At 35.5% G+C, this 21,094-nt stretch overlaps 1 protein-coding gene across 2 annotated transcripts in view; it reads right to left on the reverse strand.

Annotated features, from left to right (window-relative positions):
* Positions 1 to 21,094, reverse strand: part of rbms2a (RNA binding motif, single stranded interacting protein 2a) — a 52,757-nt gene that overhangs the window by 31,011 nt on the left and 652 nt on the right. For both annotated transcript variants that reach the window (XR_007828730.1, XM_051122982.1), the window contains exon 2: positions 1,595 to 1,761. Coding sequence is in view for 1 of the 2 variants with exons in the window: in XM_051122982.1 (XP_050978939.1) it covers positions 1,595 to 1,761 (167 nt within the window). In the remaining variant the exon portion in view is untranslated. The remainder of the gene's footprint in view (positions 1 to 1,594; positions 1,762 to 21,094) is intronic.

The following is a 21,094-nucleotide window of genomic DNA, read 5'->3' on the forward strand; positions in this document are numbered from 1 at the left end:
ACATACTCAAAGCAAGATCTGATTGTACGATCTTCAGACTGTAAACACATTAGCAAGCAAGCTTAAGGGACAGATTTCTGTTTGTGTCCAGTAAAGTTTAGAAATGAAGTGTCTGACTAAATGGTTCTTAACAGGATTTGTAAAAAAAATAATGATAATAAAACATTGCATACATATGTATCACAATAAAAGAAGTCCTAAAAAGTGACAAATGCTTAAAGAACATCAAAGCAGCGAGAAGACCAAAACTATATTAACTACAATAACTACAACATTACAATAGGCTTATTACCTTTTTATTTAAAAAAAAAAAAAAAAAAACTTAGTGACTTCCTCACTAAGATAATTTCAGGTCCAATTTCATGCAGACCAGACATAAAGTGGTCATATCAAAGAAGGTGTTTTGTAAAAGAATTGTTCACCCAAAAAGAAAATTCTGCCATTAAATACTCACTGTTATGTCATTCCAAACCCATAAGACCTTTGTTCATCTTCGGAACATAAAGTCAAATATTTTTTTATGAAATACAAGAGATTTCTGTCCATCAATAGACAGCAACTGAAATGTTTCCAGGAACGCCATAAGGGTGAGTAATTAATGACAGATTTTCATTTTTTGTTGAACTAGCCCTTTAACTCTGCTACCTTTGCTTTGCATATTGTAACTGAATTGGTGTTGTGAAATATCTAAGTGTAAAGATCCTTAAAGGGTTACTCCACCACAAAATGAAAACTGTCATTAATCACTTACCCCCATGTTGTTCCAAACCCGTAAAAGCTTTGTTCGTCTTCAGAACACAAATTAAGATATTTTTGATGCATTGTGACAGCTCTCTGACCCTCCCATAGACAGCAATGTAATTAACACGATCAGCGTCCAGAAACGTAGCAAGGAGATTGGTAAAATAACCCATGTGACATCAGGGGTTCAATAATTTTACGAAGCTATGAGAATACTTTTGTACGCGAAATCAAACGTATCTGCGTGGCGCAGCTGACACAAAACAGCATATGCTTTTTGCATTCAGTGGATATTCTCCAAAATGGAGAAAAATTGTTGAAAGAAGTTGTTATTTTTGTATTCTCATAGCTTCGTAAAATTATGGCTGAACCCCTGATGTTACATGGATTATTTTACAGATCTCCTTGCTATGTTTCTGGACATTGATAGTGTTAATTACACTGCTGCCTAATGGAGGGTCAGAGAGCTGTCAGAATGCATCAAAAATATCTTAATTTATGTAAGACAAAGGAAACTTTTACGGGTTTGGAAAGACATGGGGGTAAGTGATTAATGACAAAATTTTCATTTTGGGGTGGAGTAACCCTTTAAGGACCTTTCAAAGTAATGAGTGCTTTTAAAACATTGCTTCATGAAGCTTCAAAACCTTTGCAAATCTTTTATTTCAAACTAGCTGTCTGGAGCACATATTAAACTTCCAAAGGCACATGACTGAGTTGCTAAGTCCATTTCAGAAAGCTCTCTTTTCCCCATCACTACTTTTCAGGAACATTATCCCTGAAAAATCATTCACAAACAAGCACACTACAGTTAACAAGCCTTACGCAGCTTACATCGACTACAGAGACTTACGGTTGGCAGAGCTTGACCAGGTCTTGGTCAGTGGTCCCTGGATGGAGTCCACGAATGTAAAGGTTGGTTTTGCTCAGCTGTTCCCCACCTCCCGCGCTACTCACGCTGCTACTGTTGGTGTTGCTACTGGGCAGCGCCATCTGGTGGCTGGAGGACACATAGGCTTGCTGTTGAAAAAAAAAATAAATACAATGTACTTAGATAAACAAATAAAATACATTGTACTTAGATAAACAAATATAAGTAGTAAAATCAATGTTATTACTAATAAAGAAAACTATTTAAAAGACAAAAAATAGCAGTGGAAAACTTAAACAACTTTGAATAATTTTCACACAAAGTATGATTTACAGAGCCAGAGTTTTGATTAAAAAAGCCTAATTTCCACACATTTTCTTTGCATAATATTGTGTTGCAAATAATTGTAACATGCAGAAAGATTTGAAAACGGATTATTTTGAATGTTAGCATTACATACAGTCATAGCCAAAAAAGTCAGCACCCCTGCAATTCTGTCAGAAAATGCAACCCTTCTCTCAGAAAACTGTTGCAGTAGCAAATGTTTTGGTACTCACGTTTATTTATTTATTTTTTTCGCATTGTAACACACACACACAAAAAAAAAAAAAAACAGAAGAAAAGTCAAATCTGATACAATTCCACACAGAACCCAAAAAATGCACTGGACAAAATTATTGGCACCCTTCGCTTAATATTTGGTAGCACCCCCTTTGGAAAAAATAACTGAAATCCTTTGCTTCCTGTAACCGTGAATGAGTTTCTTACACCTCTCTACTGGAATTTTGGACCACTCTTCTTTAGCAAACTGCTCCAGGTCATTTAGATTTGAAGGATGCCTTCTGCTGTTTTGAGATCTCTCTACAGGTGTTCTATGGGATTCAGACCTGGACTCATTACTGGCCATTTCAGAAATCTCCAGCGCTTTGTTTGTAACCATTTCTGAGTTCTTTTTGAAGTTTGTTTGGGGTCACTGTCCTGCTGGAAGACCCACGACCTCTGGTGGAGATGCAGCTTTCTAAAACTGGCCACTACGTTGCGCCCCAAAATTCTTTGGTAATCATCAGATTTCATGATACCGTTCACACAGTCATGGCATCCAGCATTTCTCCACAATTTTCCTCTCTCAAATCCACAGACAACTCTTTACACTTCTTTATTTTCTCCACAAAGGTTGAGTCAACTTTTCTACGAATCCCATGAAACTGTTTTCAACAAAACAGCTCAAACCACGGTTTCAGCAGTTATTGTGTTTTCATCAGCAAGTGTGTCATCAGCTAATCACTTTTGTTTCGTTACACTACACTATTGAGTAGGTTTAGGGTTGTTTTTTCCAACACGATAGAGCATTAACATTTAGTGACACTCCATGAACATTTGAATTCTGAACCCTCGCAATATGAGCTTGAACTAAAAATGCTGCAGTCAAGTATATCCGTTTCAAAGAATATTGTTGTGCGTTTTAGTACCACTCATTGGACATTTCACTTTGAAACAGTCACAAACTTCCAATTAGACATGTAATAAATAACAGGCACACATCTTTAATGAGCCCGGGTTGTTCTATGATCAGTCAAGTATTCAAATATCAGAGATATTTGAAGTTGCAAGTACACTAATTCACATTTGGCCTGTGTTCCAAGTCCATGTTAAGATCTCATACCTTTTCTATTTCCCATTTATTTTGTGTCACACCTTCCTGTCAAATACAACAGACAGAACACCCTAAAAAACTGGCTTAGTTGTCACATACAGTCTGATTTCAGAAGAAGTCATAGTATGTTATAATATTTAGGGCAGTGGGTCGCTACTTATTGGACTGTGATCATTACACATTAACAGCTGTGTCCTTACATCAACCTGCACTGCATGGCTAATGTGACGGATAGGCCAATTCACCTAAATACAGAATCAAAATCCTGCATGTTTCAACATCCCATGGTTTCTCTTTCACCTCTGCTCCACGAGTTTGTTGACTTAACCTTTTGTCTCTTCCATCCAACAATAACAACTTTAAGCAACCTCCAGAAGCTTGCCAACAGAAAACCAACACTGAAATGTGAAGGACAGCAAAATGTGTAGTTAATCTTGGCCTAAGGTTTAAAACAGCCATGTATTGGGCATTAATCAAGCTAAGACAGAGAAATCAGGGGACATGGACACAGGTAATAAAGCTGTCACAGACAGCTTCAGCCCACAAAACACTGAGCCAAGACATGAAGAGGATGTGGACTGACTGAGTGATGGCTTTAAACCAGAATATGTGAGAAAAGAAGAGCTAAAACGGAATTGCAAAATTTTGCCTGAAGCAAGAAGCTTAAGTCTCTGTGTTCTGTCCCCTCTCCATCACAATAATGATAATGCTCCAAAATGCAATGTCAAAAATAATTTACTACATGTAAAAAGACTATTAACAGGTAATGTAAATCTGGCGACAACCAAATATTCAGAGTGGAAATTTAAGTTTTTAGAAGAACATGATGAAGGGTTCCTTTCACATAAGGGAATGAGGAAAAAAAAAAGAAAGACAATACGTCACTCTCTCCGCTTAGATGTGAAGTCTATTCAGCTCTGTGAGGATTTCTCCCACTAAAAACCTGAGAGCTAGAAGGGGGAAAGTATTACAAAACTCTCTTTTTCTTTTGAAGACACACAATAGCTTTGGGTCAAAAAACTGAATTTTCAATTAAACACTGTCCAGGACCTTACAATTTCTGCAATGCAGATATAAAGCAGACACATAAACTTCATCTCCAGAGCTGCTTTGAGAGTCACTTCACCAGCATTTCACCGCTTCATTTGAGAAAACTATCATCAGATATACACAGAAATGCAAGTCTCCGCTAAAACATTTCCTTTCATGTTTTAATTTTAACAGTAAAAAAAAAAAAAAAAAACTGTTGTGCAGCACTGTTTCCACCCACTGTTTTATTTGCTATTTAACAATAAAAAGGAATTGTTACATTTTCATTTGATAAGAATTTAATTTAAATTTTATGTAGTTACAGATGAATCTGGAAAAATGTGTCTTCTCAAATATGTTTGCTCCCTCCTGCCAGCTCAGGTCACAGAATGAGCGACGACTTGACACACCTGACACAGCTGAAGACACACCTCTTCCACAAGCACTTAACCACTTCACACTCGGAAATGCACTTCCTTACACACACACACAAATTTTCTCTGTTGTTCTCTAGCTGGTTTCCTAATCTAGTTGTCTAATAAATCTGGAACTTTGTACTACGATTGTTGACTTGTTTATGATTTTGTTCTGCTTTTGTAAATTACTTTGGATAAAAGGTCTGCTAAATGCATAAATTAAATCTAATGTAAAAATAAATAAATAAATGTATTAAACATCTGCTTAAAGACACAAGATGTAAGATTTTTTTTTTATTAAAATATCCAAAAACCACTAGAATAGTGTTATATTGTGACTTGTGTACTTGCATTACTCCCAAATGTTTCCAAGAATGTTTAAATTGAGCGAAATAAGAACTGAGCGCGTCATTGCATCGCCTTCCAATTATGTCAAACACCTTCAATTTCCGGTTTTGTTTTGTAGAAAACATGCAAAACGCCAAAGATGCTTCATTTTGTTATGCATTGCATTAGACAGGTGACAAACGCACAGAGTAGCATTATAACAGAACTTTCAACACACTAAAATGTATCTAGTATGATAAAACACCATTGTTTTACCCCACATACGCATGACTGGAAAGAGCGAAAGCAGTCGACTGTGGCATTATAAAAGCTCTGCTGCTTTTAAGCTGTGTGTGATCGTCTCTCATTAGCAATCGCTCCAGCGGTCTCGTTTCACTTCCACGGCTTTCAGCTTCATACTACAGTGATGTTAATAAGACTTTAGTATATTAGCTCATCCATGAACATGATTCCTTACCGAGTCCTGTCGGATTGCATCGGCTGTGGGGATGAAGACGACAACTCCCATGATTCCACACTTAATCATGGCGTCGTAAAATTAGTGTTAATTTTGTCGGCTATTTTCAGTTGTTGGCTTAGTCTTAGTCCAGTGTTAAATGCCCTTTTTATTTTTCATCATATTTAGTTAACCATACCTTATTTTATTTTAGCCAAGTTTTAACTGACTGAAACTCTCAGCATTTTAGTCTAGTTTAGTCAAAGAAGTCAATGAAATCTTCATCACAGTTATATATATAATCTTCATCAAATATATATACACACATACACACCCCCACATGTTTACGTCACAGTGTGGGTAGATTTGCATAACACTGCCCATATGTATATATGCAAAAAAAGAAAGTGTAACTTTTTATACTGGCTGTAGTATCGTTGCAGCCGCCATGTTGTGGAGACGCTGAGTGTGTCATTGTGAAAGAGAAAGAACTTTGTTAATCCTTCCAAATGAGGACACAACTAGAAATCAGTGGGTGCTTCGCATTTTACAGAGGGCTGTTTCCTGAACCTGGGAGAGTATCCTATAATGCCAGCTTTACACAAAGGGTTAAGGCTATAAAGTGGGGCAATTCCAATGTTGCAAGGACAGTCTGGTGCTTCTGATTCACAGCCTGTAAGTACGTTTTCATATTTAAAGAATTTGCTACTGACTATTCAAAAGCAAGTTGAGCAGTGTAGAGTAGTGCTCGTTGTTTGTCGTTTCTACGATTACAAACGCAGACATGGTGTTATGTTTATGTGGTGTGACGCAATGCAACACCTAAAAAGACAGTGTTATTATAAACAATCAACTCAGGCAACTCCTTCTAAAACGGCTCATTTAAACACGGCCCACATCTCTACATCACGGTGTGGGAAGATTTGCATAATACTGCCCAAATGTATACGCAAACAAAGAAGGCGTAACTTTTATGCTTGCTGTAGTATTGTTGCAGCCGCCGCCACTGTTACAACACTGTTCATGAACAGTACAACGCAAATATTTGAGTATGTGCAGCACATTTTACAAAGGACTGTTTCCTGAGCCTAGGAGAGTAGCCTACAACACCGGCTGTGCACACTATAAAGTGGGGCAATTCCAACTTTGCAAGAACAGTCTGGTGCTTCTGACTCACAGTCCATAAGTACATTTTCATATTTAAAGAATTTGCTACTGGCTATTCAAACGCGAGTTTTGAGCAGTGTAGAGTAGTGCTTGTTTGTCATTTTAAGATCACAAATGCAGACATGGTGTTTTGTTTACACGGCGCAGTGCAACACGACCCAACGCAACACATAAAAATACAGTATAAGTCATTATAATCAGTAATTATGTCCTCACTGGATGCAACAAATGCCTCATTTATAATGGGTTTTATTGTTTTTGTCTCAACGCGCCAGGACACGCCATCACAACATGGTAAAGGGCATAACATTTCCGTCACATGGTTGAGGTATTCGGCCAATCACAACACAGTGGATAGCTGGCTGATCAAAGCACACAGCGCTTTTCAGAACGATGAGCTTTGTAAAAACTGATTCGTTTCAGAAAGTTGGGGCAGAGAGGAGAAACAATAAATGCAGTATGTGGAAAATAATGTGTTTTTTGAACCTTTGCATTACACCAAATACACAAAATAATGTTCTTTTTAGCAACATCAAATGACCACTTTAAGTAAGATACAAGTCTTATCTAACATAATTTTGCTTTAAGTAAATCTTGTTTTAAGCATATTTAAACTTTCTGGAAAGCACGACAACAGTGACAATTGAGAGAAAAAAAAATCCAAGAAACTGTTCAAGGAATAAAACATTTTTTTATATGTCCTTTCAATAGGATGTAGACCATGACACTAGCAATGCCAAATACATGGATTTGATTTCCAGGGAAAGCAAAAGCTGATGTAAATGTGTACCTTAAATACAATTTAAGTTGGTTTGGATAAAAGTGTCTGCCAAATGGATAAACGTAAATGCAAAACAAAAAAGAAATATATGTATGTTTTTTTTTTTTTTTTTTTTTTTTTTTTTAGGCTTCAACTGTTCAAACACACACACAAATGCACACACAAAAGAGCCTCTACACCCATATTGTTTGAAGTCACGTTTCACTTATCTCTCTTTTCCTTTGCTTTGTCTGAGAGAGTGTGCCATTTACAACAAACTCAATGATCCATTCCACACTACTAAGAAACTAATGTACATTTCCTCAACACATTTACAGGAAGACTGCATTAAAACAGCAGACAAAGAACACCACACACCACATTAAGCAAACTGAGGATTTCTCACAACTTCACCATGTGACACATAATAACACTCCCTCTGTATTATCACTCCGGGAAACTCTCTGGCTGCCTTATTTGCTCTTGACGAGGTTCAGAGAAGAATAAAGCATCCAATTACAGCCGGCAGCAGACACCTGACTGTGTACACTGCCACTGGGGTTATAGATCACGGCCTGCTAGTTTAAGGATCCACCAGCACAAATCAAGGGTTCTGGGGCCCTGCGGGGACCTGCTTCAGTCGTGCTAATTATGAGTCTTTCTGCTTTTGTGAGCCCATCTTGCTTGCGCTTTAAAAGTTTCAAGAGAACCACGCACTGGCTCAAAAAAACAGCCTTTTCAAGAGGCCTGACCTCTGTCTGCTGATTCATTCAAAGAAAAATACTCGTAACACTCAAAAGTGAAGAATACTTAAGCAATTTTGGAGCAGTTTGAATCCATTATTTGCATCAAAGTACCCAACTCGCACCAAAACGTCTCCAACATCCACAATGACTCATAGAGAACACAGGTGCCAAAAAACACAGATCAATGCGCAAATACTACAATAATTAGACACAGGGAACGACTTCAAAGATCTTTTAGCTTTGCCTTGCCAACAGTTAATGCCCGAAGATCAGAGAAAACCATAGTCATATGAGTCAGTTCGTATTCAATTACAGGGTTTCTGCAGTTTCATGAGGCTAAACTTAAGACCTTTGTAGGGCCTCATAAATAGAAATGTAACACTCTCAGAAATGCGTCATCATATTGTTATTATTAAATATAAATGGTTCGGAAGCACATATATGGTAACATAAAAGCTTACAAACATTTAATTTCCATGTAACAAAAGTAACATAAGATGTACAAAAACACCTAACCAACAATCAGAATGTGACTCTATACTCTATGTGCTCTCAAATGCTGCTATGGCACCTGAGTGACTGTTTAAAACAGAAGAAAACAGATGTGAGAACAATAACCAAGCTTCCCTGATGGCAATCTGACATATGAGATACCATCCTGATACCCTCCCACTTGTCAGTACACCGTTTAAAAAAAAAAAAAAAAAAAATTTAAGATTATTAGTAGAGCTGGGTATTATGAGGCAGCATGGTGGCTCACCTCAAAAAGGTCCCTGGTTCGAGTCTCGGCTGAGCTAGGATGCCTTTCTGTGTGGAGTTTGCATGTTCTCCCTGTGTCTGTGTGGGTTTCCTCTGGGTGCTCCGGTTTCCCCCACAATCCAAAGACATGCAGTATAGGTGAATTGGACAATCTAAATTGACTGTAGTGTGTGGCATCCGGCGTAAAACATGTGCCAAATCGGCTGTGCGGATCACTCCGCTGTGACGACCCCTGATCAAGCGAGCAAACCAAAGGAGAGAGAGTAGAGCTGGGTATCAAGTTTGATACTTTTTAGGCACTGACCGAATTGCCACGATACCATTGAGTGTCGAAAAATGTCTATGCTTTTACTCAAAACTCACTTTAAAGTATTTGTAATCACTTCAGATTGTGGTCTAATGTGTTTTGTCCATATAACGTTGCTGAAATATGTTATTTCTAGCCTTTTATATTAAGCTAATTGCTACACATGCTTAGCATTTCTCATGTAAACACCCTGTATTGTTATGAAAATAGGCAGAATCTAAGTTAAGGTATTGGTATCGATATTGAAAAATTTTGAATCATACCCAGCCCTAATAATTAGTGTATGTTTTACAAGAAAATACATTTTTAATCTTTCTACATAGAAATTTTACATTTAATTCAATGTGTTACTTATTTGCTGTTTCTTTGTAATTAGAAAAAAATTCACTGTGAAATTCACTTACAGTTTCTGAGTCAAGATCCCCCCCCCCACCCACATCGTTGTAGTTACACTGACATGCCTTTACCTGAAAATTGAGTGTTTATTGTTGCCCTTGGCATTGTTGATGTACTATTTCCTATTTAATACTGTACAGCCGCCTTGTCACAATCCTGTATTGTTAAAGGCGGTATATAAATAAAGGTGACTTGACTTGACACCCAAATAATCCATCAGTAATTGAATGGATGGCTTAATAGGATTAAAAAATCATGTAATCAGCTCATTGATCCAGATGAGCTCAATCCAAATGAAATTTGAATCAGACTGAAACTTAATATTCTAAAATGCAGTTTAAATGCAGCTTCAAATGGCTCTAAACAATCCCAGCCAAGAAAGAAGTGTTTTATCTAACAAAACGATCCGTCATTTTCAAAACAAACTGACAATTTCTATCATTTTTACCTCAAATGCTCGTCTTGTCTAAGTCTGTGTGAACTTGCAGACGCAAACATGCAAAGAAGATCAAACACCCTTGACAACAAAAAAACGTAAAACAGCGATGTAGGCCAATTTTGACGCTGAAGAGAAAAAAACGAGACAGGAGCACAGACTACGCATGCACATCGCACAGACGATGAGCATTTGAGGTTAAAAAAGTATATAAATTGTCAATTTGTTTCAATTGTTTTGCTAGATAAGACCCTGCTTCCTTAGCTGGGATCGTTTAGAGCCATTAAATGCATTTAAACTGCATTTTGGAAGTTCAAACTTGGGGGCACCACTGAAGTCCACTACATGGAGAACATTCCTGAAATGTTTTCCTCAAGAAAAATAATTTCTTATCGACTGAAGAAAGAAAGACATGTTGGATGACAAAGGGGTGAGTAAATTATCTGTACATTTTTGTTCTGGAAGTGAACTTCTCCTTTGATATTTGATGAAATTTAGTGCATGTAAACATACCGAGCATTAAAAAAAAAAAACTAGGATGAAAACTTTTTAAGTGCTGTTCCAAGGTGAGGAATATACATTTGATTTAAGTATTAATTATTGCCTGATGAAATTAAGGAAATGTTACAGGGAAAAATATACCAATGAATGAATAGATACATATAAAAATAAAAAAAATAAAAAAGAAAGAAAGAAAAAAAGGTCTGAAACATCATTCATGAAACATTTTTTAAAGAACAAAATACTTTTTAAGTGCTTCATTGTCAACAGGAATCTGAAATTATTAATTATTACACTTATTATGGCTTTTCTACTTATTATTATTATTTTTTTTACATTGAATCACTCAGTAAGACTTCAGAAAGAATCACCAAACAATTAGACAACACCAAATCTTGTCATTTTCTTCTTAAGAAAAATAAGAACTTTTTAGAATCTATCTTAAGAATACAATTTCTTACATTTCGAGGAGGAAAATATTTGTTTATTTAATCCTGACTTGTTGAACTTTTCCCATAACTCCACATTACGTGTGAGAAGAGGAAACACATTTCCAATCTGATGGCTCAGAAAAGATTTCCAAATCCTGTGTCACAGTCTAGCCGTACACAATGAAGGATTAAATAGAAACTTGTGCTTCACATGGAGCATTTTATTGGCTTCTCTGGTCTTAATTAAGCCTCCGGATATCCACGAAGCCAGTGTTCTTTAAACATCTCTCAGAATTTACCTCCTTTTCTTCTCCTGCCTGTTTGTTCTCTACATTTATGTGTGTCCTTTGGGCCCCTATAATCAATTACATTCCAAGGATTTTTGGGAGGTTCCTAAAAGAAGCAAGTCTTTTCTTCTCTTCTATTAACTACATGCCAGTCAACAACACACCTGCTTCCCCACCTCATCAACAAACAGCAATAACAACAAAGACAACACATTAGAACAGCTGACTAAACCTATGGTGATTTAACTTTACTGCAAAAAACAAAAAAAATAAATGATTAAAAATAAATAAATAAATAAAATAAAATAAAATAAAAGAGGAGTTACAGCATGCAACAAAAATAATTACATAGTATATATTTTGTTAAACTCAAAAATACTCATAGACTTAGTACATTAGTGACCTAGATATATTGACTTTATGGCATCTTGGGAAATGACCCTGTTAAACCTGTTAAGTCTTCTTTTATGCATGTGAACAGCTTTTTAATAAAGTTGGCATAAAACTAAATATATTAAATGAACAAATAAACAAGTTGTGTCATGAATTGACAATTTTATTATTATTATTTTATTATTATTATTATTATTATTACAAACATGAAAAGCATAAAGTGTCATTAATAAGCCTACTGGACAAAAAAAAGTTATGGTTATGCATTATAATTACAAACCATTAAACATAATTTGGACATGTTCTGTATTAAATTAAATAATGTTAATGTTGCACTGTAGTACATGCTCTGCAATGTACAAAAATGACAATAAACGTTTTGATCTTGAACGTGATCTCTAAAATATAGTAACAAAACATTTATTTGTATGCCTTGTGTTTCTATAAAAAATAGACATATTCAGAAATCTGCAGGTAGGTTTGCATAAGTCTCTGGTCTGTTATATTGCATGGCTGCGGCTGACAAACCATCATCAGCAGAGAGAGCAGGGCAGGACATCCTCTGTCACGCTCTCATATCACCCTCACACACACACACACACACACACACACTCTCATTCTCACATGCTACGCCACATTCCTGCCAACTGCAGAGTGACATCAGAATCCAGTCCAGACTCGCTCCGTCCCCAGCTTCTCACTCTCGCTGTCTGTCTGTCTCATGTCTTCATTACAGTGTGCTATGTAACATAAAACAGCGTTCAGAGGAGGAAACCTGATGCTGTCTTACATTAGCCTGATTCTGCTCAGAGTGGCGTCCTTCTTATCCTAAGGCTCTCTTTGTGTAGCTTTTCAACATTTCAAGGATTTGTCTTAAAGGAACAGATCACGCAAAAATTAAAATTGGCTGAAAATGTCCTCACCCTCAGGCCAAGATGGAGATAAGTTTGTTTCTGGGAAATGATTTGGAGAAATGTAGCATTACATCACTTAATCACCAATGGATCATGTGCTGTGAATCCCATCAGAATGAGTGCAAAGAACTGATTTTTTGCTTCCTTAAGTAAGGGTGTTCATTCCCAATTTTCTTCTCACATCAAAATCCATCAACTATTTGTTTAAAACCATTTTGGCTTGTAAACAGTGCTTGATCTGTGCATAGTTGTCTTCTGATTCAGACCAGATGATTTTTGCATTGTGAAAGCAATATGGATGGACTTGTAATTTAGCTATAAGCAACCACGTTAAGTTAAAAATGTCTTAAGGATGGATTTGTTTCTTACAAGCATGCAACTTTTAGTTTCACAAGACATTAATTGATGGACTGGAGTGGTGTGGATTATTGTGATGTTTTTATCAGCCGTTTGGACGGCACCCATTCACTGCAGAGCATCCCTTGGTGAGCAAGTGATGCAATGCTAAATTTCTCTAAATCTGATGAAGAAACAAACTCATCTACATCTTGGATTGCCTGAGGGTGAGTACACTTTCAGCAGTTTCATTTTTTGGGTGAGCTATTTTTTTCCCTGTAGTCCTCTTGCAATGCATGTTAATTTTCGCCCCAAATCATTATTCATGATTACAGTTTTCATGTACACTTCTATTAGTTGAAGGACCCCATTCATGATCATGTTACTAAAGCCCATGACATGTGCACTTTGTAAATTTTTGTCTCAGAATTGTTTAAATATTTAACTTTCTTGGAACCACTACAAAAGTATTAAATTTTGTTGTCCTTTCGTGTGACAGCCCTAAATTATATTTTTTTAATTAAAAACTATATGTTAAACTACATATTCATGGAAAATTATGCAAATGTGTCTTGCTAACCTCTAATGACAGGTTCAGAATAGTAAGGTCATTAACTGACACAAAAAAGCTGAAACGTCCTATAGTGTGACAGATAAAGTCCTCCAGTGTGACGCCTCTACTGTCACACCATAGGACAAAGATGTCACACCAGAGGACAAAGTCTCTTTAAGAAGCATTTTAAATAATTAAATAAGATTTGTTTCACTTTTTTTTTTTTTCAGTGTTCTTAAATGCAATAATTGCATTAATTAAATTATTTTCTGATGTTTTTGCAGACAACTTGTATAAAGTGTCATGAAAATAAGTATAAAATGTGATACTTTGTTTCTGAAACAGAACGAATTGAGGGAGAGAAATTATAGAGAGAGGGCACAGAAATATAAACAAAATTAACAGGACTAGAAGAGTTTCAGTAACATACCGATTGACTAGTAGACTGAATTTTGTTGATGAAAATTATATTAGTTTGTTTGAAATTTAAATTTTGTTTAAAATTTGTCTTGGCAAAGTTTGTCTTGAAAAAATTATGTAATTTCCTATATAAAAAAGACCTATATATACATATAGTAGGGGTGTGATGAGACACTTCTCCAACGAGACGAGACAAGATTTTTAGACTTTTTTTAAAATAAATCTCAATGATGCAGGGAAAAATAGTCTCTTATTCAACTGAAAAACACAAAATGCAAAAAGGTAGGTGCATTTTGCAATCAACTTGCTCTTAATGAAATTAAACTTCTATTTTAACGATATGCAGTAATAAACAACATGTAAACATTGAGAATCACAATTTTTTATGAATAAATTAGAGATCACAATTCTCTCACGATTCTGAACAAAAAAAAAAAAAAAAAGATAAAAAAAACTAAACTAAATAACGGAATTTACTAGTGGTTCTGACAAAATGTTCATTGCTTAAGGCTTTTAAAAATATATTTTCATTTGAACAAATTAAAAAATAAAAATTCAGTGAAGGAGTCAGTGTCTCAGTTCATAAAGACTTGTTTCACTATTGGAATCTCCTGAATGCATGATTCAATGACAAATACACTTTTTTTTTTTAAACCAGCGGTTGTCACCACCTCTTGGCGGAAGAGGATAAGCAATACCTTAGTGTTAAGATACTTTCGTTTTGATCAGTACTGTAGACAATAAGTGTTTATACACAAATTATACACTTTTATCCCAGTACTTCTGTTATTTAAATGTCTGCAACACAGAAATAATGAATGATGTGTGGTTAAAAAGACTGCTTGTGTTGCTGTGTCTGGATCAGTAGCGGTATGAATGCAGATTTCAGAGACTTTAACACCTGTTTCACATCATAAGTCTCAATGGAGCGTGAGCAGCGCGTTTTGTCGCCAATATCAGTGAATGACAGCATTCACATCGGAGCATGATGATGGCTATCCTCTGATTCATTAACATGGGCAGCAACAAAACATGCTTCTCACACTCCACTGTTACTCGCGATGTAAAACAGCCATAACAGACTAAATCGTTGTCATTTAGGAATAAGGCCATGTAGGTGTTTGAATCAAGATTGTGATCTTTAACAATTAATCGTGCAGCTCTAATGTAAACACTGCAAAATGTTTTGCGAGGATATTGCCACGTTCCGGGAGTCACGATCCAATTTCAAAACGATTCTTGATCTACATTTTTCCCCAATTAATTCTTCTGCCATGCAAATACATCTTTACAACCAACAATTGCAGTTTCTTTGCTTTTTGTTTATAGCTGGAATCTCTGTGTGTCAGTACTGCCATCTTAAAAGTAGGGGTTCTTCACTGGTTTTATGATTCAATTCAATTACAATTTTCATTATCAACTCAATATCATGCATCACATTCTCAGTTTTCAATATTACTGCACACACTGAACAAACTTTATTTTTTATTATATAAACAGGCTACTTTTTAAAACAAATCACTTATTTAAAGTAAGTGTTCTTTAAGTATCCGAAAGTTTTCAGACAATAGTTATGGGTTTTTCTTTTTTCCTCAGCATTATTGCCGTTTGATTATTACTGATGAGATCATAGACAGTGGCAGCTTTAACAGACTGTACTCACACTATTGCATAGATCTACTTCCATATATCAGATGTTTTGTCCTGCTCTGAAAACATAACTGACTGTGTGAACATCAATTTCATATAAAAGTATTCGAAAATGGACGTGCATTTAACCGCAGCCACAATCGATCTTCAGGACAACAAACACAAAGCGCACATGAAAGTCCGTCAGTGCGAGTTTCATGCATCTCATAGTACTGTATTCCAAAAGGCATTAATGAAAGCATATCTACAGTAAAACACGGTGGGTAGAAGCACACACTGTCAAGCAATGCGCAAGTGTCTAGCGGCTTTCACACTGAATGCAGAAACCGCTGCAATATAAAACCTGTTCATTTCAATTGTTTGCGCCATGCGAGGACGGCTTGTTTCTGTGACGACCAAAGTGTACGTGCAGCGGAGCGCACCACTGGCAAGCAAGCTGCACATGGCGCGCTTAAAGTTCAAAATAGTTTAGGCCAGCGCTGCGCTTTCCGAATTCGCTGTGAAAGCCGCTTCTAACAGCACAAATTCTGTGCAATGAAGCCCGCCACGTCTCTAGCGCGCACACATGCCACATGCGGGAAAAAAAACAAGCTCAGAACCGATTAAGAATCATTGAAAAGAGAATTGCGATGCATCAGAGAATAAATTTTTTCTCCCACCTCTAATAGTAACACTATATGTAGACTCTTCTTGCTCAGCTGGGATCGTTTACAACCGCATTTGGGATCGCATTTAAATTGCATTTTGGAAGTTCAAAATTGGGGCACCATACCAGTCTATTATATGGAGAAAAATCCTGAAATGTTTAACTCAAAAAACATTATTTCTAAGACAGGGGGGTGAGTACATTATCTGTGAATTTTTGTTCTGGAAGTGGACTTCTCCTTTAATGAAATCTTTTTTTTCCCCCCAACTAGTAAATTATTTTACCATTAGCTAGGTCCACACTGGACAGCTGCTTTATAATGGAAAATCAAGTTGTAATTCTAACTGAAAGCAACACTGACTCTAGTTTTTCATGTTTAATACTGTAAAGCTGCTTTATTTAAGGCTATGTGTTGCATAAAGTGCTACATAAATAAACGTGATGTGACTGGACATTACCGGAGTACCAAACTGCAGAGCGCGTGCATATATCCATATAGCTGTATGACTACTCAACAACAAAAATATTTTATTGTCAACTCTGTCGATAATGCACAGTAGCTGCAAGTTCTTCACAGCAACCTTAAGACTCAATATAGCAACAATACTACTACTACTACTAATAAATATTAATAAAACTTTATTTCTGAAGGAATAATCACATTTGTTTTCTTTTTAATTTTAAAAGTAAACCTCTGTTGTGCAGCACTTTGTTTGCCAAAAATAAAAGGGTTTAATGTTCATTTGATTAGGATAAATTAAATTAAATTATTATGCCTTTTAATGCCTTCACTTGATTACCACAGAAATTAAGAAAAACATTTTATTAGGGCCCTATTATTGTTTACTGATGTTTACTGTTCATTTTCTACAAATATCAATATAATTTGTATTATAATCAAATTAAAATATAATTATTATAATAAAAAAAAAAAAAAAAAAAAAAATCAAGAATCAAATCAATAATCGAATCGGATTGAATCAAGAGCTTTCGAATCATTTCAGACATCAAAAGTGATACCCAGCCCTACTTATGGTGTTGTGTGTTTTTTTTTTTTTTTTTACATTTATTTTATGAAAATGATAGCAGATGTCAAATTTATTATACTCCTATATAATGGTTCCAGAGCTGAGTTGAGCACTAAATAACCAACCTTGCCAATAATGCCACACATAGTTCTTGCACAATTAGAAAAACTAAATTTGCAGTTATATTTCAATTATGACAGCAAAATGATACCCTATGGACTTCAGTGAAACTGAAGCTTATCTTATCTTATCTTATCTTATCACAGGCTCAGAATGGGTGTGTGTCTTCATCATATCACCAGCACCATCAGCCAGTTTTACATTAAATATGATTAAGCTGGCATAAATTTGCATTATCTCTGTGTCAAAGTTTCTGTTATCTGATCTGTTAAAGCTGTGGTTTGTTTCATATATCGAGCCAAGATATTTCTGACATTTCGGTTTGTTACCTCATGTACCAAATTATTTCACTAACCACCACATTTAAAATTTTTTGCTGATCCCAATGTATTCAGCCTGGTTTTCATCATGCAAATATGTGACAGTTTTACCACTACTCAGCAGGCCTTTGGCTTTACATTTTAATATCTATAATAAAAAAATAGCATATGGCATCTAATAATCATGTGGCCATAGACCACAAAACCAGTCATAAAGGTAATTTTTTTGAAATTGAGATTTCTACATCATGTGAATAAATAAGCTGAATAAAAAAGCTTTCAATTGATGTGTGGTTTGTTAGGATAGGTCAATATTTGGCCAAGACATCTATTTGAAAATCTGTAATCTGATGATGTAAAAAAAAAAGAAATAAAATAAAAATCAAAATACTGACAAAAATTGCCTTCAAAGTTGTCCAAATTAAGTTCTTAGCAATGCATATTACTAATCATATATTAAGTTTTTATATAATTACAGTAGGAAATGTACAAAATATCTTCATGAAACACGATCTTTACTTAACATCCTAATGATTTTTGGCATCAAACCGATAAAAATCGATAATTTTGACCCATACAATGTATTGTTGGCTATCGCTACAAATATACCTGTGCTACGTATGCTTGATTTTGTGGACCAGGGTCACATATTTAGTTTCTACGTTTGTTGTAATGCTCACATTTTAAAAGTATAGACAGGAAAATATTTAACATTTTACCAAAAAAATGTTTTTTTCCTGCAATGTACTCACAGGCAGTGGAAGGTGTAGACATACAAATATGTCTAAACCATTACAAACTGTTGCTTAGAAAGCAGTGATTCAATTTACAGCAGCAACATTTCTTTCAATTCCTTCAAAACGTCTTGCAAAAACTTGGAAAACAAACACAAGCTAGTCCCATTCAAGAGTTCATTAGTACAGCAAGACAGCCAGTAGAATTAGGATTTCTGGGAAATGTAGTTTTGAGTAACGTCATTTTAAAGGCAATGTGGTAATTCAAAACCCTGTGCCATCTGGTTCTATAATCGCCTCCCACTTACAAAGAGCCTTTTCTGGGCCCTCGGCTTGTGTTTATTTTGTGTTCTCTTCTTTGTTTACTCTTATGGCACAGGTACAGGAACGAGAGATCAGGTCAGAAAGACAGAGAAAAGAGCGATGGTATGAGATATGTCTGGAATTCTCCACATGTGCACTTAACCTGTGCATGAACTCCAGGCTACAGCCAAATGTTTTTCAGCTAGTCATGGGAGTTACATTCTCACCACTAACATAACAGTTCACTTCGGCCATAGTGTTGTGAAATGCTCTCTTCTCAGGAACATAGCTATGTTGAGAAAGCATAAAAAGACATCTTAAAATAATGTTTAAGACATATTTGTTATATCACTGCTTACCAGTTTAAATGTATCTGAATATAAAAATGTTTGTCTGCAGTGTATATTTGCATACAAGCAAGCAAGGGTCAAAAATATCTAATTCAGGAAATGTCTGTCAGGTTATTAAGGAGTTATTAAGAATTTTAGAATTAATAAGTTAATAAACTCAATGTAACATATAATCTATCTTGATGTTTAACAGCAATATCTTTCATTAATATCTGTAGCAAGTGCAAGACATTTTCTGAGTGATTCTGACAAGGACAAATGTATTAAAATAATAAATAAAATAAAAAAAATGACAGAAACCATAATAAATTGAAACATAATCAAAAGTTCTTAAATGGTACACATTTAATAATTGTACTCTCACATGTACCGTGTAATCTCAATTTCAAATTAATATTCAATTTATTGAAGGGCCTTTCAGATGCTGCAACATAGGCTCATTGAAAATACATGCCTCTACATACATTTTTGCAAAACTGACCGTACCTATATGTATGAATCACTGCAGTTTCCAGTTTAAATGAACACTAGATGCTGTAAAACTCTGACAACTTTTACTCCTTTTCACACAAAGTATGATTTATAAATGCAGAACGATGGGCTTTAACGTAACCTAAACGTTTATAATCACACTCCACATTCAACGGTTCATAACAGATTAGAAGAACTATGTGGGAATGAAACATAGCATCCAACCATTAATACATGGAATCAATGCATACAAAGTATAATATAAAAAATACATTTGTTTGCAGTAAGTAGCCTTGATTTAAAATAAAACGCTGAATATCATTTAAACAACTGTGATTGATGGGATCAGCTTCTGCTGCCGACACTTCACTACAGTATCTGACAGGAGATGGGCACATACACTCCACTAATGACCCTCCTATTGGTAGTTGCTCCCAAAGTGCACTGATCATTTGCATAATGTTAAATAAATGTTAAATAAAACTAAAAATGCATGTAAAGTCATTATATATATATATATATATATATATATATATATTTATATATATATAATGACTTTATATATATATATATATATATATATATATATATATATCAGTTGTCTCTTGATGTGGGCGTGACTGTGAAGCACTACTGCGTCATGAACCGTGTATCTATTAGCAGTGATATCAACGCTTGTGACAGTAAACATTCCAGACACTTGACTCTTGCACAACTATCATCAACACTTCAGAAGCCTAACCAACATGAGTTTCTTGCACTCTTAAAACAGTAGTTTCTTCAGTTCTGCTGGTTGACGAACAGCATTAGCAACAGTCATGGATTCGATTGACAGACAACACTTGGACTGATCAAATGTATAGACTGAATGCTACATATTTGGATTAAAGCATCTACAAAATCTATACCGTAAATCTCTTGCTGTATTTCTAGCATTAAATGTGAAACAGATTGACAACAAATATACCTATAATTGTCGATCTTTCTTACGTTCAAAATCATAATAAACAAGCAAATAAATAAACTAACTAACTAGGCCTAACTACTGATAACTATACGGAATATATTAATAATAGTATCGATTTTTATCATGTTTTGAATGTGTAAAACATTTAGTCCACAGTGTCGCATTTGATAAGCCCAAAAAAACTAAGTTCTGGGAAACAATGGAACATTCACATCCTGAATTATGTAACTGTTTAACCCCATCTACAGCTACTACGCGACGCGTCAGGAAAGCTCACATTATCAACAACTAAGCTGGCAAGTGCGTAGTTTAGCTGTAAGTGCTTCGTTTATAAGAAATGTAAATCATACAGCTATCATACAGTATGTTGCGTCTTGCGCTTGATAGCGTTCTAGTTTTGTCGCGTCGCGTTGTTTGTCGAAGTTATTGCTTTGGTCCTTTAACAAACATGGACGGTCACAAGAGGCGTAAACATTGCCCACACAGTCTGATAAGTTCGCTGAACTGAAACTTTTTCCATGTTATTATTCCACAACGGTACCGTCAAAGCGTCACGGTGGGTTTTTCGAGGGGTGGGGCGTTGTATTTTCCCACCGCTGAAAAC

This window comes from Labeo rohita, chromosome 11 (assembly GCF_022985175.1).
Source record: "Labeo rohita strain BAU-BD-2019 chromosome 11, IGBB_LRoh.1.0, whole genome shotgun sequence".
Lineage (NCBI taxonomy): Eukaryota > Metazoa > Chordata > Actinopteri > Cypriniformes > Cyprinidae > Labeo > Labeo rohita.